Raw genomic sequence first — 26,619 nt, 5'->3', positions numbered from 1 at the left:
AGCAACGATGATGCGAAAACATCCTTTCTCGCTATACTTTTGTTATATATTAGTACTTCCTTCGTGTGGATGAAATCACATAAAAAATACGTTGCTACTAAATATATCACATTAAACATCTAATTAAGTAATTACCGATTTAACACATAATACTATAGATTACTGGTGTAAAAAATGAACTGTGCATCGACAGTATGTTAAAAGAACAAAACCGTAAAATATGATTTTCAGACGACGGAAACATAAAAAACATTCATTGCAAATCACTATAACTTCTACAGTTCCATTTCAGAGACCAGTTCTGAAATGCGCGGATTCACCTTAGAAAGTGTCATCGTATTGTTCGGTCGAAACGCAGCAGCGTGCTATCCATTGGTTACCTGCAAATGATCTAATAAATTTGGGAGATGGAATCGGCATTTCATACGGGATTTCGATTTTGAGCCGCATTAGCCTCCCTCGCGTGCGCCACTGCACGCGACGTGCCACCGCAACTGTCACCATTCGACGACTGATCGCACTTGATTGCCTGTAGCCAATAATGGCCAAGAGCAGTGTGTCAGCACGAATGATATATGGGTTGAGTGTTTGCATTGAACTTAAGCGGAATCCCTGAGAGTGAATCAGGGAAGTCCCGGGGTTTCCGGGAAGGCTGGTCGAGAACCACTCGTATAAACGTACGACCCTATATACCGACTGTCGCAGCGGTATGTGGTATGCAGTTGGTATGTGGGTCGTACATCACTTCGTTTGCAACAGAGAAATGTGCCCAGGCAGATTAGAGAACCTGACGTCAATGCTATTTCAGACAACCAATCGCAGACCAGTAACCCTTTCTTGCAATAATATGACCAGACCAAGGCACGTAACTCTGCAATAGGTCAGCACCTTCTTACCCATCCAGAGTGTGCGAAATCGTATAACGTTAACAGATTTTCAATTCTTGCTCGCGGACGTACTTAGTTCCATTTAAAGGATCTCGAATTGACTATAATAAAACTCAAGCGACCGATTCTTTGTCGACAAAAGAACCTGCTCTATTCTCTCCGCTTGACGCTCTCGTTTTGTGGATTCTCTCGTTGTTGTTTTTATACCATTCTTACGTCATACTACCAATTTCATCTTTATTTCGAATTGCAATCTCCCTATTTGCTGACGGCCGCACCCGATGAGTGTCAGATGAAAAACGTAGAGTAAATAAATTGCAAATGTGAATGTGTTGTTCGCTGCAATATTCAAATTCTCTACCACGAGCAACATATTTAAATATATATTATTCAACACGAGAACAAATTATAGGTTCTAATTTACCTGCATACCCTTAGCACTTAGTTGAATGTAGACATTTCGCGCTAATGCTTAGTTTTGAAGATAAGCCTAAACGCGTTTTGGAATGGTATAGTCTCACTCTTGTTTGAAATCATGGATTACGTGTTTTAATACTTGTCTGCTCAATACACGCTTATTCCCGACTTGTCGCGCAATGTCATTTGTCGGACTCTACTTAACACGATACTCAGACGACGCATTAAGCGTTTTTATTCGCTTGGTCATATTATCTCATATGGTGGATCGCACAATCAAACTTGGCATAAATGTGAGTGTCGAACTGACGAAGGTTGTGTGGGATTACCATATTTTGGAAATCTGCAAAGACGACACCATATCAAATTTTTCAGACTTGCAATACCGAGGAAAATCCGGAAAAATCGTGAGTTTTTTGCACTTCGTAGTTGACTGACTAAAAAAACGGTCAACTTTCCAGCCCAGCTCCCGAAATAGCCGCCGGAGCGTTACCTCAGTGCTGATTTACTGTATCTCAGTCGAATTTTGCTCTATATTTAACCAAAAGTCCAAAACAAGAGGACAAATTCTCAAAAAAGAGGACATTTGGGCGTCCTCCGAGGACACTTTCAAAAAAGTCAAAAAAGAGGTCAAATCTTCTTAAAAGAGGACGTATCGTAACCCTAAGGTTGTGCAGCAATTTCCTAACGAATACATGGTACAATTTCATCACTGGGACAGATTTGGTACCCGGCTGATTTTTCCGCTGTTCACCTCGCTTATAAAATTCAATTGAGTTAACGATCGATAAAAAACCAAATAGACTTTCACAAGATTATTCAAATTTTAAACGGCAGAAGAATTAAAATAAAGATTATTCCAATCATCCACACCATTTAACATAGACCGCGAGCATCTCACATAACATAAACTAATATATCTATTTCTGTATTTTCATACATTTACAAAGAGTTCAAGGAATCTATTCTTCGATGCTAAGCTTTTTTGTCGAATTATTCGAAAATTCGGACCAGGAAACAACTTCAGTCCTTTACTGATAGCATAATCCATAGAATACACGCAGTATAAGTGTATATACGCAGATCGCGCGCATAGTCATTTCAGAATCTTTTTCAAAGCTTCTGTAGTGAATTATAGGAATAACTTCCATGTGCATTGGGATTCCCTTATTAATACATTGATATTGTGATCTATAAAATGAACACAAATGCGGTCGGATATATTATCTATGATTTATACCTGACTGCTTAGCGCAAAACATTGGTGGAATGTATTTGCCGATATCTGAATTGTGCAAGTATGTCTACTACTGGTCCTATTCGCAATTTCGCACGGTGTTCATTAGGCTAATATCGATCGAATCACAATCGATGGTGTCTCTCTTTTATTATATGTGACACAGGGTGTAAAACGACTGCGTTACAACACCAATGGTGGCTCTGATCGTTCGCACCACTGTTAGGGTATGCTACTATGCGCTGGAGGCTTGTCTGGGCTCCTCATCGCCGATCCTGCTGTGCTAAACAGTGTATTAAAAAGTCCAGAGACACGGTAAGCTGTAAAAAAGTCGGCAACAGAGACCTGAAATTGGACGCATGTGAGTTTCTAGACCGATTTAAGAAGGATACAAATAGTCAAAGATATACAAAGTCAATGGCTCCTTACTATAGAAATATCGATGTCGTGATGCACAAGGCCTAGTAAGGCTATAAGCGTCACTGAAATAGAATTGATTCTAATAATTAAATGATGCCGACTTCCTGCTTCCTTGAGGAGCTGCCTGCGAGTTTCTGTTGCTTCATGACGTCCAAGAAGAATGTTACCTCCTTAATTGGTATCTTTTAAATTGATTTCGTAACACATATAGAGAGCAAAGCCTGTTTCTGGAATGAGTTGTGCAAGTGTGGCTGATACATAAGTTTTATAAATAATGTCAGCCTTGTGTGTATCTAAACAGACGCATGCAGCCTATCGTTTGGCCAAAACAACCTGTATATATCTTGCTTCTGATATATTTCTGCTTACAAAATTGGTTACGGTGTTCTGCAATAATTTCACAATGTCCGAGGTGTTCCACGACGCTAACAATGTTGAAAAATACCGCGCAAAACAGTTGAAGCCAGGGGTGGTCAAAGTAGTCACTGTCGCTACTCAAGTAGAACTAGAAGTAACGCCGAGATTTGTACTCAAGTAGAAGTAGGAGTGGGGGTTTACAAGTAAGTAAGTAGGTATTCTAGGCCTATTTTTGCCTAAAAAACTGAAAACCGTCAAGTAGAAGTAGAAATGGTCTAAAATAATAACTGCTTAAGGTGACTAGCAACCCAAAAAAATCAAAATTTTTGATTTTTTTTTCTGCTAAGAAATGTTAACATTGTATCTCTGCTGTCACCTCATGGCCATTTTTTACTCAAACAATAACTGAAAACTGCAAAATTTCGATTTTATTTTCCTCTGATAATTTTTTTTTTGGGGGGGGTTTCAAGTTCCTACCAAAAGATCGCATGTTTCGTCCGATGACTTTATAAAATATAATGTTTGACATTTATAAAATATAACCATCTATAATATCTCCGGGCACAAATTTGTTTGATTGTTGTCAGTTGGCATTCTAGCATTCTGGCACTCATTCTTATCATTACATCGGTAACACCTGTTCATTGACTTTTTATGTTTCAAGTGTTTGATAGTCGTTTTCTCAATTGTAAAATTTTGTCAAGTTGCATCACGGCAAACCAAAAATTTGTTTGAAATATTTGTTGTAAATGCGTCACTGAAGGTTTTTTGAAAAGCTGAGATTCAGTCCTGTGCTATGCTAAAAGTTTTTAGTCATAGGTCTACCATGTCTAGAGGTACATAACGTCACAGTAAACTTACAGCAAATTTATGATAAAAATTTGGATTTTTTTGAACTTTTGAATTTCAAAAGGAAATTTCTCCGAGGTTGGTTGCATGTAATCCTTCAAAACTTAGCATAGCACGGCACTGTTCTAGTACTTCCTAAAGAAGGCGTTAGATCGTAAAAAGGGCTTCACAATATCGAGATTTTGCATTTCCCGTGTCGGTGCATTTTCTGTCCTTGAAATACAAAAAAATCCACAATCTGCAGGGTATAACGAAATTTTTGTTTTTTTGTTTATAGCATAGCGACATCTAGCAACTGTGAAAATTTCATGGTGATGGGGGTAGCCATCCGAAATTTAGGTTTTTTGGTTGCTAGTCCCCTTAATAAGTAGTACAAGTAGGCAAAATCTACTTCAAGTGCTTCAAGAAGAAGAAGTACTTCGTTACTGACCACCTCTGGTTAGAGCCTCACTTCTTCCGTGGTTATACATATAAAGTCCATGAAAAATAGAGCGCTATGGTATCATGCGTTGGCTCATAGGAAATCAATTGCCCTTCAATTGAATAATTCTCGCCTTGCCATGGCGAGCACATCTAGTAAATAGTTGGATCGTCGGTTCCAGTGACAAGAGCAAATCGTTTAAATGATGGGTAATACAGTTACGTTTTGTGAAACGTGAACCTAAAATTCTGCTGATATGTAGGCTAGCAGAGATAGAGGAGTCTCGAACTTCGACGAGCGAAACGTTTTCGTCATAGCCGTAGCCACGAGTTGACATACATGTGTACCAGATAGTTAATTTCCCCTCCTTCTATAGCCAGCATGTTTTCAGCCGTCCGAGAGACAAGTGTCATACGAATGGGTTTTAACAGACCCGGTTTAGCAGACACGAATATCAGGGATATATAGAACTCTATATATCCCTGACGAATATGCAAAATATCTTCACAAATTGACTTACCGCGATAGTACAGTAGTATTACGTTCTGTCGGAACTGGATTAGAAAAGGTACGAAGGGCAAACCTATCCCAAAAAACGAAAGCACGTCCTCTTCCGAATGTGATGATATTGAGAATGTTCAGCTCGACATCCAATATCAGACGGGTATACAAGGCTGTTCTTCACTCCATCATTTGATCGCATTTTTCTCGCAAGCATATAGTACGATTCCAAAGTTCGCCGAGAGCGTGATAGTAACTTGATTTACAATTAGAAACCGCACACTCGCGCGCCCGTGGTTCGCGCATCGCATATCAACGAACACATCGTTTTCAACCATTCAAACATAACCACTCTCACATCACACGCTGCACGCTGAATGATTCGATCGACTCTTACCCGCGGAGAGGAGGTTATCACGAATCCCGTTTGAGATAACTGCAGCTGATATGATGCTACTGACATATTTCCTGACCCAACTTTCAGAAATAAAAATGCTTTTATGCTGGAGGTCACGGAAGAGGGGAAACAGAATTAGTCTGAGTTAAAGCTACAGATATTAATTCTTTATTCGCACGATGTGTTGGCGAAACGGGACATTTCTACAGAATGCAACACCTCACCTTCCAGAGTACTTTGAAAAATGAGATCAGACAATTGCGTCACGATGCTATCCAATCCGCTGAAACGCGAAACGCTCAAAACTCGTTCATTTGAAGAGTAATTGCCAGTTGCAATCATCTGAATTTACATGCACACCGTGTGAATAGGTAGTTACTTGGTGATTTTTATGGTTATTCAGGATGTTCCAATTGTCATAGTCATTCGCATAAGGTCGCACAATGTTCCTGCAACCCTACATTATCGGCAGTCTTACATTATGTGATACTTCCGAACGAAACGCTTATACCTAATGTAAACTCCAATATTCACTTACTTGGAGCTGTCTTTTGTTAAATGACCCTACGCCAACTGCAAACGGAATTATTCCTTGTGATCTAACATTCTTGGCTGCTTCGTCGAGATCGTTGCTGTCAGTTGCACTATAATATGAATGCATCCGTTGAATGATTCCATGATTAAATACCTCTTTACATGGCGACATCGATCTGTCGCGTCGTAATCTCCTCCCAATGTTGGCTGGTCGGTATAGAGATATAGACTATAGAGATATATATGAAATCAAGGAAACCGTTGACAAGAAAGCTTAAAGTGACCACATCTTATATCGTTGGACAATTTTTATCACATGATACTTTGACGGTGGGTGTCTGATATCGAGTACTATACTCCAAGTCGTTTCGACACCTTCCTATATTTCATTGTATCGCAGTCTTGTGGTGTATTGAAATGATGAAATTATTAGCAATAAATTGAACTTAAATTGAAATTAACGATTCTTACGGATTCGCAATAGTATTCGCAGTTCTACCAGGCTTTTATATCAAGTACTGTTTGTTTGCATTGACGTTTGAAAGCTCAGGTTAACGCATATGTTATCCAATACCTAAGCGAGGAGCGCCAACGCCGTGAACATGTTTGTTATTTTCCATGTAGATGTTTTGTATGTGTGATCATTCTCATTTCTACTTACCCTCCGTCCGTCAAAACCACCATCACTTTCTTTGTATCGCGGTCTGCCCATCGAGGGGCTTTCTGAAAGTCTCCCAGTGTTTTCAGAAGAGCTGCTGCTGTGTACGTTAGCACCCCGCGACGTGTGATTTGTCCAATAGCTGTCTGAAAATGTTACCAAGGTTGGATCAGTCGTGGTGACGCATTTTTAGATTTTATCTTGCTGCATGATGGGACGGGGGTTAGTACCATGCATCATATCATGTATATTTAAATATAATATCAACCGCAGGCGAACTCATGTGGGGAATGTTTTTTATTTAGTTTCGGACCTCAAGTCGACTCCTTCATGGCATCAAGCCCACATCTCACATATATTCGGAGGTGGTCAGTAACGAAGTACTTCTACTTTTTGGAAGTACTCAAGTAGTTTCCCTCTACTTCTGGTACTTACTCAAGTAGATCTGATTTTCTCTACTTCTACTTCGTAATATTTTGTGATCTACTTACTTACTTTTCGCTATTTTCAGTTTGTCAAGTAGAAGTAGTGTAAATCCCCAATACGGAAGATAGCCTGAGGAATTTCGGGGCTGTTTTCCTGGAGATCCATCATTTAATATTCATAAAAGTCAAGTAGAGCCCAGAAATTTTGTGGCGCTTCGCGCACAGTAGTTATGGAGTGACAAATATGATCTCACGAAAGTATCAGTGAATATAATATAGGTACCGGATTGCTTGATTCCGCTCACACGTCACACCGCATTGTCGCCCATATCAAATATTTCATCACAGTAAATAAGGCCCACCATAACGTTTGAAACTCCCGTTTTGCAATCTAGCAATTACGTATCATATCGTAATCTAGCAGCCTATGACGTGTCCGGCTAATCTGGAAAATCCGTCTTTTTTTCAATGTTACACCTGTTTTAGCAGATCACCTTTGAAGCTTTAAAGAGAAAAGACATGAAATATATTTTCCGCTTTTTAGAAGTGGTATGTATTTCACTTTCAATTCCGAATATCATACTTTGAGCTAATTACGTTCAGTTCTTTTGTCTGTAGAACATATGTTGAAACATAAACGCAACTGTAGCATTGCCTCTATTTTCCGAAAATAAAGCTACACTAAATATAAATCTTACAATCCACAATATTTGTTATTAACGTATACTAATCGCGCAAAGTATTGAAACCGTATCCGATACAACTTCTCCGTATTGCTCTTCTCCTAAACTTGGGGCCTCATAATATGGGGTAGGGCGCCGTGCCATGATGTTCTCTAAAACGTGTTTTTTTAGTAAACAAAGGGTTAGTATCGCATTTTCATAGCAATACTCTAATTTGCATCCCATGATGCGAAAGAATGCTTCTTCTATCGAAAATTGATATCTCATGGGATGCATCAATACGAATCAAGTCTCTACACGTCCCGCATAGCTCAATTGGCAGCTTTTGACAGTTCATGCAAACGAATTAAGACTGTTTTCAAAACTACTTACTTGCTTGAGTAGATTTAAAGTCGGTCAATTCTACTTCTACTTCAAGTAGTTTCAAGTTGCTTATGGAAGAAGTACTTCTACTCGTACTTGAGTAGATTTTTTCGTCGCTACTTCTACTTGAGTAGCTTTCTTGACTACTTTGACCACCTCTGCATATATTGCGGCAGTAAATCAGAATCCACGATAAAAGAGCTGCTCCATAAGGTTTTTTACATGATGATTACACGACTCGGCCCAATGCTGTCATCGAGTATTTGCTACTAAGTACTAACTAAGTACTAATTGATACCACACATTTATATTAATATATAAAGTATATAAAGTTCAAAAATTAAGTGATGCCTGTTAAATTGTACCACCTGGATTGAATTCCATGCTGTGTGGGCGTTAGAGATTGTAAAGAACATAGATCTATACAAAGTCACGAGTCGATGTCCTATATTTCTCTATGGGAAGCTATTCAGTCTAACTAAATCATATATTTCGTATCAATCTAGTTATTGGCTTAGAAAAAGGCTACTTACCTGGAGTCTGCTATTGCTTGTAATCGATCCAAGAGCGATTTCGGTAGTTATGAATTCGCTGTTAATGAAATTGTAGTCATTTACAGTTGGCTGGCCGACATACTCTGTGTCTTAAAATTAGCCCCGACTTTGCGTTATAAAGTACTGGATAATATTCGCTATTTAGTGGAGATATATCAAAACTACAGCTAGATGACATCAAACTTCAGTGAAAACTGTGGTCAACTCAACCATTAGCTGTATTCGTGGGGTAATAGTTACTGGGCCTATCCCTGATTGTGGTGTTATGACAAATAAGTCACAAAACTTTATGACCCAGCCCCGTATATGCACATGTACATCGAATCCAGGATAAATTCCTTATCGCAATAAGAACCTTCCCGAGACCCGATAGTTTTACAAGAAATAGACGAATCAGACTTCTGTACAGCTTTTGATCAAAGTGATTTAGGTCGGACCAATGACATCCAGACAAAATATATAGCGTGTGTCGAAATAGCGTGTTGGGGTTAGAGGTGCAGTTTGCTTGGGCTTATGTTAGGGGTGGCGATATAGCATGAATTAGGGTTAAGTGCGAGGTAAGTGGTAGCTTGAATGATTTTGAATGTCTATCTATTTTTCTGCCTGCAAATGCTAACAAGGAGTTTATGAGTTATCTATACATGGCCCACTCTTATTAAAATCTGCACATATATCGCTTAAATTGCCCATTTTTATGTGGGCGTATGTTAAGCTATTATGTATCTCAGCCCTGTATTAATAACTGCGATAACAGGCCTATCAACCAACTATCATAGAGTCATGCAAACTGAAAACCACAAACAATAAGTCGTAAGTTACATAGGATTATGTCCAGTTTTGCCGGAGAACTGCACAACCCCGATTTGATTTATTCCGGATTCTACGTCAAATTTTCCAGCCATCCTTTGCGTCCATGTTATGATGTCATCGAAATTCCATTGGACAGAACCTGATCCATCCAACACAAATATGATGTCCAATTTATCTTTACGTTCTGGGCACTCTGCAACATAATTACTGAAGTTAGAGTTGGCAACTCCGTCCTGGGTCCAAACCTACTGTTAATTTGTGCTTGGCAATATAGACCTGTAAGACCTTTGGTAATCACAAGAGGTGTACTCAAATCACACTAAGCGGCTTTTGGCGAAGTATGGCACCGTCTGAGTTTGTTCAATTACCATAATAAAAAGCCCCGTCATGCCTCTATACGGGTATTGCTCGAAAGCTCTTTTCAATTAGCATCAGCATTATGACTTGGACTCTTCAGGTGTAGAATAAGGATAACGTAGGGCATCGCCATCGGCAGCTTATTGAAATTTCTGGTAAGAAGCTAACTTGGCTCGTTCTGCTTTAAATAACTCCACGTCGAATCGATACCGTCGCTCTCGTAACAAAACCCTGGGAAGCTCTGAGTTTCCTCGCATGGTAAGACTGTGGCAGGTGCGCACGCCTGAAAAAAAGAAAATATTTTTATGACATCGACCCACTTTTACAGTCTGGTCATCTCTGTCCAATCATAATGGCTTGCTTGCTTGCATAATTTCGAATTTAAATGGTGTTCTTGAGGAACAAAACTTCAATAGATACTTGATTAATGTATTCATATAAAAATAAATCGCAATAGTTTCGGCTGACACTTCTTATTTGTAATCGTCAGCAACTATAGTAGAGATTTCGAACGATTTTTGTATATCAACAGTCATATCACCAAACACTGTATCACTGTATCTTGCATATGTTCGGATTTTTCGCGAAACGCAGGTGTATCCCGTGCGACAGCAGAGGTGGCCAACATGTGGCCGTAGAAGGAAATTTGTACCACCGTGGACACGTAATTCGATTAGTATGTGTGTTGGCGGCCGTCGACATGCAATTTAAATTTACGAATCGACTCGCTATTTCTTGAAAGATTTTAATCAATCTTGAAATTTTCTTCGCGCTGGGCGCGATTCAAAGTCACTTCAGTTTTCGATATCAATATAGTAGGGCTGTTTGCAACTAAAGCCACACATTACAAATTCGAACAGCAGATGAAGATGATGCACCCATATAGAAATACCAACTCGAAATCGTGTACTCCTCACTATACCGGCAATCCTAATGGGACGTCACAAAATAACAGTATGCAACAAAGTGAATAATAACAATTGGCCAACCCGTAGATGCATTACCATTTCTCTCTTGCCCTAATTTTTTTTAAACACCCCCATCGTCAACTCTACCGGTGAATCTGATCACATCCATGCGCTGAGAAAGGATAAATGCTTGATAGTAATATGGAAAACTACTAATATTAATGATAAAATTCATTGATAAATCGGAAAAATTGGCGCGCCTCGTGCGACATTCAGTAGTCCCGTAATATGACAGGTGACCACTCGCGATTTCGGAGCGTATAGCAAGCCTATATAATCAAATAGAGTAGTCCGGAGTTCACCGGAAATTAACATAGACACTTGTACGTAGGCATTTGGCGTCTAGCTAGTTCATCACGCCAATGCCCTGAAATGCGGCCGTATAGGCTACATGAGTAATCGAAATGCGGCCGTGTATGGAAAAAGGGGGGCCACCCCTGCTTGAAAGCGACCATTCATTCTATGATCGTACGTTTTACTGAGCCTCCATTCTTCTCTCACAAATAAATCGACCATAAACGAAGAGATTGGAGCTTACAGCTTACTTTGTCGTGAACTAGTAGTTAACTAATCTAATAGCAATTATCTATATCTGTTCTCTCTTCTTATCGTAACCAAGCCAGTTGTTTCATTTAAATTGATATCTAATGTAGTTTATAACTTAATATAGGCTACTCATCAAAGACTGACGCAGGCTCGAATAGTATCTCATGAATATGTAGATAGGTATAATAATGTATCGCATCTAATCAATTCGTTTCTCTATTCCTTTTTTCTATTTTGGCTTGTAAGTATAAACTGACGCTATGCAATTACTTACAGTTCTTCGTATATGTGAGCGATACAAACGCCTTCTACCGTGTATATTTAAGAAGTCTATATTCTTTCATCGGTTCAAAATCGATGACCACTCAATCTGTATTTGAAACAGCTAGCAAAATGCAATGATGTAATCATATCTCATACTTTGAAAAGGCAACTTGACTTGAATTGTGACTTGACTCGTGACTTGAGTCAACTTGACTCTAGTCACCTCCAAAAATCGAGTGACTTAACTAGACCGGAGTCAAAATATGCAATGACTCGAAATTACTTGTGACTCGAAAACGAACTAAAAGAATATCTCCATCGTGAGACGAACACGATTCCAAATGCGCATTTCGACACGGCGCTGATTATTTCCTTCGGCAGGTCTCATTTGATACGTGGGGCTCAAGCTGAGGTGCATTCACTATGTGGCGCCTAAACAGTGGACATATTCCTATCGATGTCGAACGTTTGTGCCAACACGCGGCGGTTATTTCATCCTTTGTCGCCACCAATCACTTTCGCAGCAAACACACCGTACGGAGTCGCATGGTCGCATCTTGGCCGAAACGCGTTATGTCTATAGGTCGTGTGTCCTAGCGTGTAAATGCCCAGCGCCGGAATGCCGGTTCATGTAATAGTCACGCTCCAGCAGGCTGCACTAAAGCATCCAACGGTTTCATATGATGTTTGGTTGCCGTTCTTTCATAATTGCTAATACGCCCGGTGCTAGTTTTACAAGACCAGATGTGACCACGTCAGTGTCTACTCGCTTCCACGTTCATACCGAGATTTATCATTTTACCAAGAATGAAATTAATTCTAAGTGTCTGACTATAACTCAACGTCAGCAGGCTACTTCCATGACGTTCATGTACTACGAAGTCATGAAATTACTTCCGCTTCTATACGGAAGCCTCTATAGGTCGAACCGGTGACTTGTACCATCACCCTACCCCACGACAGCTTTAATCAGTAAAGGCTGCGGATTTCGACCTTCTGAACTTTTTCGCAGAATGTCATCTGTCATTTGCCACCAATATAATGAGGTTGGACACCGGGTTTTATTTCGTTTGTTAGCGCACGTGTCTGTGGTTCTGATGATATTTTTCACTTTGTTGCTTCGGCTACCTTCACGCTGTATTTTCTTCCTCACGAGGCTACCATGTTTTATGGTCCCTAATTTTCTCGTAATGTAGAGCTGTACTAGACAAGAGTACTTTTGAAACATTGGTAAGATAGGGTATGGTTTTGTGCGATATTGCTTCGTTGCGGATTCAAATGTGTGAGTAGATCTTTAATTTGGAAAACTCGGTGGTAATTGATTATTCCTTTTAACAAAATAATACCAGTTGCTGAAATCTAATACAGCTACCAGAAATAAACAAATGTACAGCAAACGCAATAATACGCAACTTGAAATACTAGAGTCACTATGAACTCACCCTGATCGTACTGTCCTTGCTATCAACTGCTAATACGGTCGGATGCGGCTTGCGAATGGAAATTGTTTTGCACGCATCCGCGCGTTTGAAGTCTATTACGCACTTTTGTATTTCACCGGGGGTTCCTATTTCATTATATGGTTGTTTTAGTATGTTTTATAGCATAAGAAAAATGAAATAATTGTATACCTGCTATTGCAGTTTCGGATCCGGGTGTCTCAGCGTCACCAAGTGGAGGATTTACCAATTTAGGCGATGATGTTATCAGCCTGAAAGCATGCATGTGTTAATGTTTGGGCACACGATAGAATTGTCGAAACATCTTGATTGGCCCATTCCACTTTCTAACCACATTTGATAAAACTAAGTTTGGGTGTTCATCGATAGTATTAACCAACTTCAGAAGCTGAAATAGAGAATATTTAGTGTAGGTATTATTATTATTATTAATACACTTTTACAGTGGCGCGTATCGCCTGTTTTAGGTCTTGTGCGCCACAACAGTACATTTCTTCAAGTCCAGTGTCTTTGCTTTCGTAATGAGGCCGGCTTTGTTACTTCCACGCGCACACCCACTCTGCATTCTCTTTCGGTTTCGTGCGTCCACTCTCGGTTTCGTTCCACTTTGCTGCCGACTTTCGAGCTCGGCTCACTCTTCTTCTGGGCTTTTTCAAGACGCTGCGTTAACAACGAGGTCGGCGATGAGGAGCCCAGATAAACCTCCGACACATAGAAACACGTTAGAGCCGAGACTCGAACCAGCAACCATTGGTGTCGTGACGGTGTCGCTTAGCACACTGCGCTTCCCCCTTCAGTGTAGGTAGGTAGGATGCAAAAATCAGTGAAAGGAAGAATAGCCACTGTCACTAATGATGTCACATCTCATATTGGCCGTAAAATTTGCGAATACGGGTACTTTAGTATCAATGCTTTGACTAATTGTGGGGTACATTTGAAGATAAAATAACGAAGCAGTATATAATTTACAGAGTCCAATGAAGTGGTCTGGACCTTCGCAACAGACATATCGTAAAAATATAAGTCTTACTCTCTGCTGTTTGTGATTTTCAAATTATATCCATAAAATGACGGACGGGTACTTGATATCTGCACGCCTGTTTGACTCTGATTTTGAGCCGCCGTCAGATACTTGATTGCCGTGTTGTTCCGTTCGACGTTGAAGCTCGCAGAATCCCGCAGGTAGAACAGTAATATAGTTATAGCGGAAATTGGGATATGCATAGCGTTATATTATGAGCTATTTAAAGAAACGTTGGTTCAGAGTGATCATACTAACATGCCATTCAAGATCTAAGGAAGAGGTGCTGATTTAATAAACTGTATTGGGGTATTGAAAACTTTGTTTCCCGTATGTATCACACTCACAGCATGTTATTTGTGGTTTATGGAAGAAATGCTTCATTCCTTCTCATACGTGCAAGGGGTATTTTGGTTGTAAACTTTATTAAGACACGGATTGCACGGAAGTACAGCAGAAAGATTATTTGCGTCCGCACCATCGTGATGCCGCGTCGTTGGATATGCTAAGGCAGAGGTATCAAACTCGAATGTGCTCGCGGGCTAATTTCCTACTTTTTGATGGCGCCGCGGGCCGCAGCACCATTAATAGGGGAATTCAATGTATTTCTACGTATGCCTTATTTGACGGAACCTTGCAGACTGACATTCCACACGCATCGTAAAATTGTGATTTACTATAGTGAATTCACGCCTGGGACGGAAAAATATCAAACAAAATAGCGGACATTTGACGTGCTTCAATTATAGGTAAAATTTTAGCATTTTACAAAGATTAATTTGATATCAGAGAATTGGAGCACTGCAGCCTAAACTGGGTCTCGGGTATACTCCTGATAACCAAGCAGTTTTATAGCGAATTTCAAGTTCTCAAATTAAAAAAAATGGTAGTTAAATATTGTTGAATACTTCGAAATCCAAAATGCCGACGCGGGCCGCATGCTGCGATAATTAGGCAACTTAAGAAACACAATTTTTTGACGGGCCTTCGTTGAAAACACTGTTTTAAACGACCATTTGTTTTCAATGCAACCCTAGTCGCAGATGTAAAATTCATTTGAGCTGAATGTGAATGTGATCATCGTACCCGACCCTGCTTTCATGACATTAATACTATTTATGAAAATTATCAATAAAGGGGCCCTGACCTCATTCTATATACGTGCACTAAGTGACACACTGTATTGTAATCACAAGTACTTCGTGTTCTGCTGAGGTTATGTCCCTGCTCTATCTCAACATATCACGTGAGTAAGTCTACTTTTAAGCCTGTGACGAGGCTTGCCTTAAAGCCTGTGAAAAGCAATAGGTTTTACTCGTGCCATACCTTATTAGCTTAGTATATACCAATGACGTTGGTCTATTCTATTTGGTGAATTCCATCAGTTGTGATGTGTCGATCATATCAAGTAGGCTTAATATCGAAGCCCATGTATCGGAAATTACATTCGTTAAGTAGCCGTAAGCATATATCCACTAGAGATAGTGAATGCCGCTTAACTATCGAATTGTAAAATTTTTACTATTGGCATCATCGTTCTGAATATATATGAAGTCTAAATAATATGTTGGCTTCCCTGTGATACCATGATACCATGATACCCAGTTTGTGCGAAGTTTTAAAACCTCCATTCTCCCTTATTGTGGTTTGATGTCATTCCCGAAAGCCAAGGATTGCAGGACGATTTTTCGCGCGTCGAGCTGCGAAATCGCTTTCTTGTTGCCACATCGTAGTGAATAACACCACGCAATTTCATCGACGAGCCCTATTTTCGTTATCAGCCTAATATTTTCTGGTGTGGTCACCTAACTAACAACCTACGAAAGTCATTTGAGCTCAGGCTGGTCGAAAAGTCATAGATTGTGGTTTTCAATATTATTCACATTGTAAATGAATTCAAGAACCCAAATCAAAATAATTCCAGGCGGTAACACCCTTCAACATAGATCACGGGTATCTTAAATAGCATAAATAGGTAAATCTATCTCTAGGTCCCTGTGATTAGCGCCATTTACACAGAGTTGCCGTTCTATATTCCTCTAGCTACAAGTTTGTACTGTCAAAAAATCCGCATATCCGCACTACGAAACACCTTCATAGATAGCATATTTCGTCGAGTATACACAAGATATTAGTAGCTGCTTGCTGGCGTCGTGCGCATACTCATTTCAAAATCTGTCTGGAAGCTTCCGTAGTTCCCTCATTATTACATTAATATTGTCAGGTATGCAACAGACGCTTAGGTCGAAACTCCGACTTGCATGGCTCTCATTAGCCAACAAGCAGTCACCTGACAACTGACGTTCTCTCCGACTTCTTGTTTCCCTTGATGAGATCATGCTATAGCAGATTTGACTTTCTATTGATTCATAACATCCAAAGTATGGTACCTCAAATATTACTGCGAAGGTTGGCGCCTTGCATGTTTGAGACTGCTATCCAACATCGACAATGGGATAAAAGTTGTATTAGAGGTGTTATATTTTATCCTTTTCCCGACCACACGTATCTCGCGCGGTTGCCCGACATATGAGCAATTGAGCATGCGACACTTGAGCATGCGTCACTTCAGCATGTAACTTTATGATCCCAAAACTTACCCTAACCCGAAACATAATCCTGAAATTTACCGCTATGTATATCCTAATCCCAATACTTACCCTAACGCCAGCCCAAATTCAACCTTAACTCGCCGCTAACCAATGTTGGGATGACTCGAGTCGCCTTTTTCGAATGACTTGACTTGACTCGAGTCACTTTGCTAAAATGATTTGACTTGACTTGACTCGACGTGTCAGAAATATGGATTGACTCGTGACTCGGAGCAAAATTCACGAGTCAATTTCAAGTCATCAAGTAATCAATGTCGATAGAAATCACTGAATCTTGCATATGTCCGAATTGTTCGCGACCAATCATTTAATGATCGTGCGTTTTACTTAGCCTCCATTGTTCCCTCACAAATAAATTGATCGCAAACGAAGTGATCGAAGCTTACAGCTTCCGTTGTCGTAAACTAGTATAGTAAAATAATTATTCTCTGTTTTTACCTTAACAAAACTTCTTGTTTTATTGAAATTGAATTCGAATATAGTTAATATTGTCCTCAGCAATTGGCGCAGAGTAGAATTGTATCATATCGATTTGCAAATGGGCAATGTATTGCTTCCTATCAATTCGCATCTCTTCTCTATTTTGGCTGTTAACTATAAATTGTGATTTAGCAGGTCTACGTATATGTGAGCGATACAGCGCCTTCTTACGTGTATATTTGACTCTATATTCGTTCATCGGTTCAAAATCAATGACCACCCAATCTGTATTTCAGACAGCTAGCAAAATGCAATGACGTTATCATGCCCCATACTTCGACGAGGCAACTTGACTCGAATTGTGACTTGACTCGTGACTTGACTTGACTTGACTCGACTTGACTCGAGTCACCTCCAAAAATCGAGTGACTTGACTTGACTCGAGTCACCTTTGAAAATCGATTGACTTGACTTGACTCGAGTCAAAATGTGCAATGACTTGAACTGACTCGTGACTCGAAGGTAGTGACTTGATCCCAACACTGCCGCTAACCCGTAATTTAACACACATGCTCATTGCTCATGTGTCGCATGCCCAATTGTCACATGACGAAGTGTCGCGTCATGGTGTCCTATATGGTGTCGACACAGGCAAATCACACGGCTCACAACAATGAAAAATTCGAGGCTGATTGTGGGGGTTCCAGGGCCGCGAGCGGAATAAAATTTATATTTTCGTAATCAGTGCAGAGTCAGCTTTCGATTGATACCAGTTTTACCAAATTTAATGCTCGGCAAGCCGGTCAAAAAGGACCGTCAAATTGCCTGTAGCCAAATGGAAATTGTGACGTGATACAATTTCACTGAGCCGTGAGATTTGCTTGTGTCGACACCATATAGGACACTATGGTCGCATGCTATAATGTCGCATTCTCAAATGTCCACGGACCATCTCGCGCACCAACAATCATAAAATGACACCACGGTAATTTTACTTCCACGACGCTTGTATAATCCGCGCCTGCAATACCAATGGGTTGCGGGTTCGAGTCCGACCGAGGTCAACTTCAGAATTCCTATACCTAAGGCTCCTGATCGTCACTTCATCCGCGTAAGTCTGCAGTTACGGAATAATATTGAAGAATATCGGCCTGGTGTAAATGACCATAGTAGTCAACAAATCAGATATGGGGTTTGTTTGTTTTGTTTTATTGACACATCATTGGCGCATATCGCTATTATAATCATTTGCGCCCAGTAAATGAATTTCATTAACGTCAGGTTTCTTTTTTGCTTTTTGCGCCTTCATCGTGATCTGTAGCTGCCATCTTTCAAAAGTTCGCCTCTCTCTTCCACTGGGCTTTTGAAGGCGCTGTATTTACAGCGGGATCGGCGATGAGGAGTCCAGATGAACCTTCGACACATAGAAACAGATATGGGGTGATTACTTCTGAATAACGCGATTACGATTACAATTACGATTACAGCAAAATCATGAAGAAGTCGATTACGATTACGATTCCATTGGAAAAGTAATCACGATTATACTGACGATTACATTTATTTTGCATCTTAGAACTAATATTAGAAGATATATTGGAGACAATATAAGGATTGCACTGAAACGGCCTAATGAAACAACTTTCTTTAAAATGATGCGTCATTTGCTTGTTACATCATAATGTAACCATTGCCCATTTTTATAGAGGACGGTTTATCGCACCCAACGATATGCATTCATGCCAGGTCCGTAACTATGCCGCACCCTAAATTTCCCAATAGGGCGGGGAGAGAGATCTACGGGGTATAAAAAGTATTTAGTAAAACCAACATAAATTCTAGAGTATTTTCAAGAGATTTATTTACCTTGAAAATTTTCTTCGAGCTTCGCGATTTAAATGTCTCTAGATAGCTTGATTTTGAAACGCATACGTCTTCCCCTCATGAAAAAGCATGCCTAATTTATAGGAATTTAGGCGTTTCGGTGCCAGTCATTACCGCGCCACCACAAACCAAAAGACATGTGCAGTTTCGGCCAGCATGCGACTCCACAAAGTGTGCTACTGAAGAAAAAACCTTGGCTGAAACACATGGTATGTGTGCATTGTCAATAGCCGCGCTGGGTGGATGTGACTAATAGCACTTTCCTTTCAATCTGAGCCCACAATAGTAAGTAATAAAATACCAGATGTTATAATTATGAATTATGTGCCCCCAGCTCTACAGGTGAATCTAACCATCGGGGGCTGAGAGCGAATTAAAAATGAATAGTAATATTTTGCATTTACCAATATTATTAACGGAATTCGGTCTTCAACTTGAAAATTGACAGCCCTGTGGGGGCTAAAGACCAACGTTTGGAGTGGGGGACGAATTTCTGTTTTGGTCGCTGATTCTGGCTGCAACCCAACATGGTATTTAAGCGGATGACTATGGCGGCAGGTCCAGATGTTGAGTAAAGAATTGTGAAATAACGATTGGCGCCCGTTTCAAGTAAGTTATATGAGAATAAGCTAAAGTGAACGTGAAATTCTGCCTTCAACTTAATACAGATACTGCAAGAACGGCTCGGTAATAATATATATCTGCAGATGTTAATTTTTAATGTTTCGCTGTGGAAACCCTAATGTTTTATTTGACGAGTACAAAATTTCAAATCTTTGTCCGGTGTCGTGTACGTACGTACTATAGGCCTACTTCTCGCCAAGCAGCAGCTTGCAAACTACGTTTACCAAAGCGTAATCAAACATCAACACATAAGTTACTATTTGAAACCATAGGCAGAGTGGTGATTAATTATCATGCTGAGAAGTGGTGGCGTTTCGATTGTATAAAAACCTGATATACAGCACGGCGGGTGTTCTTACAATCATACTACAATGTACAATGTACATCGAATATCTATTTACGATGTGTGGATACTTCTTACGCAATCACGAGCAAAGCTAATACTTCTGACGTAATAATGAGCAGTGGTGTTTGAAAATCAGGCATTCATGCTATCACTAACCAGGTATAATATCTCTTCCTTGTGTACCAATGTTCAGTATATGTCATGGTCATTGTACTAATAAAAAGTAATCGTTCTTTCATGAAGAAATCGATTAGATATGAGAAGTAGTCGATTACGATTACGATTACATCGTAATTTTTTCCAATGTAATCGATTGCGATTACGATTACTTGAAAATGCTGTAATCGTCGTAATCGATTACGATTACTAATCGCGATTACCCCATGTCTGCAACAAACACCATGAGAACAAAACCAAACAACTTTCACGACGTAACCGATATGTAGGCTATATGTACATATTCCATCGACTGGTCCAATTTCCATGCGTTTTGATAAACAATACAATATGATGCTGTGACGAACGTCATTTTACCACAACTCAATTGTTCGTTGCTTTACTCAATTATGTTATTCTGCTTTTCAATTAGGTACTGTGGTCCAATGCTTCCCAGCCGAAGGGTCGCGAGGCACAAAGCTATTTCAGGTGGGTTGCGAAAATTTTCTATTCAATTTGCGACATATGCCGCCCCCGCGTGCCGCCATGGCTAAAAACAAAACAAAAAAATAAAAATATGATTTTTGTTTTAAATGCATCCCTAACTACTATTCGGGGTTATAACCAAGCCACAAGATTCCGAGTCGCAAGTCCGTCTCACTTCTCAAATCGAGTCGATACACAAATTGAATCTAGTCGAGTCGTGGCAATCGCGACTCGAATCATTACAACCCTGCTACCATGATCCAGTTCGAACTTCGGGAGAAATTTCGATGATATATCGAATTCAGATATTCTTAGAATGGCGACGGAAAAATCAAAGATGTGAACGCGGAATGAGTATAGTCGTCTTATTGTCGCTTAGTTCTGCGGTCGCGGCTGTGGTGTACCGATTTTAATGTGCAGGCACGCTCCTCAGCATGGGTAGCGGATAATTTAAATTTTCATTACAGAGACGTAGGACAAAAAGTTCATCAAGCACCGATGCAACTACATCCTTTGACAAGTCACGAGTATAGGCCGAGTGTTTGTCAATTTTACTGATTTAATGTTCACTGAAAATCCATATAGAGCAGGGGTGGGCAAACTACGGCCCGCGGGCCGCATGCGGCCCGCCACGCCGTTCTGTGCAGCCCGCGAGAGTCTAAAAAACCTTTTCAAAAATTTTGATAAAATGCGTAGCCTACTAAAAATCGAATTAATCCAGGGACTTCACGGGACTTGAATAACTTTTTCTTAGTATATTTCACCAGTGGTTTTCAAACTGAAGCAGGGCGCGAAGCTGAGCTCAACTAAAAAAAAAATTCGCGCCCCGCGCGATTTTCAGCCGATTCATAGTTATTGATATGTATTTAGTCTGAATTACATATTTAAAAATCGCTCATCCACAGTCGTACCCTTCCATGCCACCAAACTACCCGTTAGGTTTGCTAGCATCCTAGGTGCGTTGGGTGATATGACGATAAGGGTGCGCGAAATCTTTGACCATCATAAGGGGGCGGGACGTGTCCTAAAAAGTTTGAGAACCACTGGTCTGAGGTAAATACTTAATATCACAGCGGGATAGCAGCAACGAGATTGACATAATTTGGATCACCTGATTTAGGATTGGCCACTTCATTTTCATTTTTAATTATTTCAGGGATGTGCTCATAAAAAACGATTCGGGCGTGTCTTAGGTAGATTCGTTGTCTGTATGCGTAGAATGGGGGTATTTATATTTTTCTACACATAGTAGAAGCGCGTTTGAAGCTAACATGGTTATGATGCTGTCAGCATTGTGTGTCATAGAACTGAGCCAAAAGTGGAATTACTAAATGTATGAACAGATCGCTGCTCACAGATGTATATTTCAATCCTGTTCTAAGAATCGGGCCCACCGGCTTTCATCTCTATGGTTTGGACAATGGTTATAGAGGTCCGCCAGTCTATGAAATCTCGCTACTATATGTTTTTGACGCGTGTTAGATATCATCAAAGCAATATTGGGCTTGTTTTAAATAGCACATATATTGTCTCCATGTCCTCGCTGTATAATCAAATATCAATATTGCATTTTGGTTTATAACCCCAATTTTATATAGTGCGGCCCGCGAATGAATTCAGATGTTGAATGCGGCCCGCGAGCTCAAAAGTTTGCCCACCCCTGATATAGAGGCTACTTATCGGAACTACTACAAAATATCATTCCATGATTCATGCATTGATTTTATGTTCTGGCCGGGGTCTATTCTTCGAAAATATTGTTAAAATTAACGGCAAACTTACCATCAATTTATATTGTTCAGGCCGCGGCTATATAGCAGGGCCAAATAAATTCGCAATATGATCCTAGTAGTAAGATGTATGTATATTGTATGCTTAGCATTGAAATCGCCGTCGAATAAATGACCATCAGTCGAATATTCAACATCGCAAAAACAGAAATATTCATCAATATAATTGCTTCTCGGCTCGGCATTTCCCGCACCACCCCTGATATGTATCTCACAAGGATTGGCGGATTTGACTCGTTTTCCGCCGTTGGATTTGGTGCAGAATTTACCACGAGAAATGTCCGTCTACACATGACTTACGCCCACTCTCTGGCGGAAATCGGTGAAACACTCGATTTTCGCTCATAATGCGTATGTCAGTAGGCTTAGACAAGAGTAGGCAAATATGAACTACCTACTCACCACTGAAGTCCGGTCAGGGAAAGCAAGTGAGGCAGTGCATCAGCTGTCGTCAGGACGGATAAAATATAAATTGGAAAAACCTTTAACCCTTACGAGGTGGGCGTATCAAATATGATATGGCATGTCTCCGACACCGATTTCTCCATGTTGACACGTCCTAGACATCGGGTACTACGTTTTTTGAAAAGCTGAGACTTTTCCGATGTATTTGGTACCTTACTCAAAAATTTTGGTTTTAAAAAATAAACAAAAAATGAAAAATAAAATAAAATATGGTTATCACCTAAAACTTCCGGATATTTTCCGAGTGGAAAATATTGTCGGAAAATCTGCCAGAACATCAGAAGTCGACATGTACGGTTTACTGTGTAAATTTTCACCGTTTCAAACATCAAAACGTTTTCTGGGGAGTTTTCTGAGGGGGATTTGTAAATTTTGGTCACGCTTCAGTGATTTTCAAGATCCAGGTCAAGTTCAAGTGCAAATTCAGTCCGCATATGAGTCATAAACAGGTTTACTATGCCTGCAAATGGTTGGATATGACAAAAGAAAGCATATCGCGTTGTTTTATGCCATAAACCGGACTATAGGGGCCGATTGAGTCTTGATCATGAACTTGACCTTGATGACCACTCACTGACCACGCCCATCTGTAAATTTTATATGTATTTTCCATTTTCGATATCTGACGAACCGCGCGGTTTACAACCATGGTTGACGGCTTGTTTGAAACCAGGCAACAGTGGCTACGCACTGAAGCATCACATTCCTCTCTCTGACGCCATCCTGAGGGTCAGCCTTGAAAATTGAGAGAGAGAGAGATTTTTTGGGGGGAAGAGCTTGTTTATTTAAACTTATTAAAAAACCTCAGACATGTCATGGGGTGTCGATCAAGGGTGGAATCGGTAGAGGGCTGTACTCCGCCCACTTTTAAACTGGAACGGCCCAGATTCAAGACCTGGTGGGGCCACGGTGAGAATTTGAAAAGTGAAGGTCAATTCTGCAAAATATGGCCCCACCTCGTAAGGGTTAATGATTATTAATGTTGATATTTCCATTGGTGTTCATGAGTAATTATATTTGAACCTATGAACGTATTTATTATAAGTGGTATCAATCAAATGCTATTGTCTCACTGATTCCGAAAATGCAAATATTTTCAATATCAGAGTACCAGAACCCTCACAAACTCGCTAAGGAATGTAAAATTTTACTTCATGACCTACAATCATAGTGCAGAGAAACAATAGCGAGTTGAGTCACAGGTGAATCTGCCTCACTCACTATTCGCTAACAATCGGACAATCGCAGCACAGTGAAACTATAGATTACCAACCTACGGTGATGTATATAGTGAAACTCGCTATCGATTTTAGAAACCGACAATCCTGTATGAATTGTGGAGTTGCGACGGCCAATTCGTCATGCACAGCAAATACTGATGTACCTGTAATGTATTTTTATGCATACCTCTTAAATTGTGGAATGTAATAGCTACTTACATAACCTGCGTTGATGTTGTTGTTATTTGTGGCATTTAGGATGTTTTTCGACTGCAATGGACATTTACACCAGGCTGGTATCCTACATTATGATTCCAGTGCCTCACCAGACACGGTACTAACTGCACGACACCTGCTTATCAATCACTTACCATCCGTGGTGCCGCCCCTAGTGCTTTTACACTAGATATAGTCTATTAATAGATAAGATAGCTAAGTCTATTGATAGATATAGTCTATTAGGACTTGGCCAAGTGTTCTAGTGTATTTCTCATCAAAATTCTGCAAATCGAGTGTTTTTTCACGAAAGAAACAACATTTACATGAGGATGTTATCTTGATGTGCTTAACATAACAAATACTTTAGCGAATATTAATTATTATCCGTCTACGCCTGCTCATTTAGCACAAGAACAAACACCATAGGTTTATTGCCTTGCTGTCGCTCATTTCTATCACTAGCAGAGTGAAGATCCTGACAATAAACCCAGGATTTTCGACACCTTTTATAAGTATGCACTGGCGATGCATATTCCGGTCTGTAGAATATGATATCATGTTCGGGAGCACATGTTGAAGTTGGCAGTTTGTAATCTAATCGTCATGTCCTAGTACAGGCGAAGTTTGTATGACAACGACTGAGATAAGCCGAACCAACCGGTACCCTGACCATTGTTGTTATTCTAGCCTGAGACCGGTTATGAAGTCCGAAAAGCGAACCGATGAAAGAAACGAACATACGTTACCCAAATTGCCTGGGCCGATTCATGAATGATTTCCAAGGGTGTATGCATTACTGCACATTCTGTGTAACCCTATGATTTACACTCAGTTATATATCCCTGGTGTTGCCAATGATGTAAATATCTTCGATGGTACAATATTTAAATTGAAAAATGGCATGACGTCATAACGCTAAAGTGTAATTTTGCATGGGACATTCTTGCCTATAGTGATTTGGCGTCGATGTTTTCAATTTGTTAAAGATGTCCCTGTGTAGTGTGTAGCTTTCTTCGATCCTTTGACTGTGGAAAACCTGGAAAACCACTCGCTGATATGAAAGTGTATGACGCAATGGATATTATTTTCTATTCAAGAATTGCTATCGGGAAATAAATAATTAGCAATAATGTTTGAAGTGAAAAATATCGCACTAAACGTCGCGAATGCGTCTTTTGTTAAGTCTTCTCGTAACTTCATTGATGTCAATCAATGCATCCCCCTCATATTTTGCGATTTATGAAATAGATTTGACCTAAATTCCTAAACCAGTGTATTTTCTGTCAATCCGGTGTTTTTGGTTGGCAAATTTAGTGTTTTTCACGAACCAACCTCGAGTGGCAACACTGCTTACCATATTCATAGTCGCGCTGGATGTTGCCTTGTTCCGGACGTAGTCGATGGATATGTGCCCTTTATCCCTTATCGAATAAGTCCATTCCGAATAATTTTCACGATCCGCTATTAAAATACCTTTTTGAACAATGCGTTTTTCCGTGAGTACCAGGCACAGTTCCGCGATTTGCCGACGACGCGCGCCTGCGCAACCGCGGTTTGTTGATGTGTGCCAACGAATATCGCTAACCAAGCATCCAAACAACCACTTGCAAACTACGCGCGCTGGACTCACAACAGCTCAATTTCTTGGACATATGCTTGTTTTTATTGCAGATTCGTGCGGAAAATGAAATGCGCAAAAAAGCAGGAAGACTCGATTTGAGTCATCTCAAAAGAAATGGTTGGTATTCCATTCGGCTCAAATATCGGCCATTTAATGTAACTGGCCTAGAATTGAATAAACATATAATTAAATGGCGAAGATACACATCATAATATCTGTGCGATAGTAATTCGTGAAAAAGGTCAAGGGATGACGGGGCCTCTTTGCCAGGATAAAAGTTATGTAATTTAGGAAGAATGACACAAGATCCCAACCGAAAGCATCATAAATACACGTCGGTAGGGGTCGACAAACTAGTAAACATAGAGACAAACTGGGGAAGTGCAACTGCAGACATTGAAAAAATAACTATTCCGGGGGCAGGATTGACACCACGAGGCGAGTTTAGGAGGGCTCCTCTACTTAACGTTTAGGCACCTCTCTATTAATCACTGATTTTAACCTTTTTCCCTCCAGCTTCACTTTTCAAAAAATGCGTTGGCCTGGCGCCCCCACCCCATATTTTAAGGACTGTAGTAAAAACACTGGTTATATATATATTTCGGGCGAAGCGTGGCGAAAAAAATCGAGATTTGACAGATTTTGTC

At 40.1% G+C, this 26,619-nt stretch overlaps 1 protein-coding gene across 1 annotated transcript; it reads right to left on the bottom strand.

Annotated features, from left to right (window-relative positions):
• Window positions 1-1,817: 1,817 nt before the first annotated feature.
• LOC145459477 (integrin alpha-1-like) lies at window positions 1,818-16,697 on the bottom strand. The gene is made up of 10 exons (XM_080338127.1): window positions 14,139-16,697; window positions 13,280-13,359; window positions 13,091-13,215; window positions 10,039-10,153; window positions 9,523-9,706; window positions 8,683-8,740; window positions 6,682-6,824; window positions 6,025-6,130; window positions 5,711-5,828; window positions 1,818-5,566 (listed from the first exon to the last, which is right to left on the bottom strand). Exons 1-10 carry the CDS (start codon window positions 14,330-14,332, stop codon window positions 5,358-5,360), a joined length of 1,332 nt encoding a protein of 443 aa, XP_080194253.1. The 5' UTR covers window positions 14,333-16,697; the 3' UTR covers window positions 1,818-5,357.
• Window positions 16,698-26,619: the final 9,922 nt, after the last annotated feature.

This window comes from Botryllus schlosseri, chromosome 16 (assembly GCF_051294905.1).
Source record: "Botryllus schlosseri isolate E-star chromosome 16, Bs_hap1, whole genome shotgun sequence".
NCBI lineage: Eukaryota > Metazoa > Chordata > Ascidiacea > Stolidobranchia > Styelidae > Botryllus > Botryllus schlosseri.
The sequence above is the reverse complement of the archived record's forward strand: the minus strand, read 5'-3'. Positions and strand labels throughout refer to the sequence as shown.

Excerpts from the sequence above, each read along its gene's own strand:
- LOC145459477 (XM_080338127.1), bottom strand. The coding sequence starts at position 14,332 with ATGCATATCCCAATTTCCGCTATAACTATATTACTGTTCTACCTGCGG. Across the intron at positions 13,360-14,138 it reads AAAATCACAAACAGCAGAGA|GCTGATAACATCATCGCCTA; the intron begins GTAAGACTTATA and ends GCATGCTTTCAG. Across the intron at positions 5,829-6,024 it reads TTAACAAAAGACAGCTCCAA|ATGATTGCAACTGGCAATTA; the intron begins GTAAGTGAATAT and ends ATGTAAATTCAG.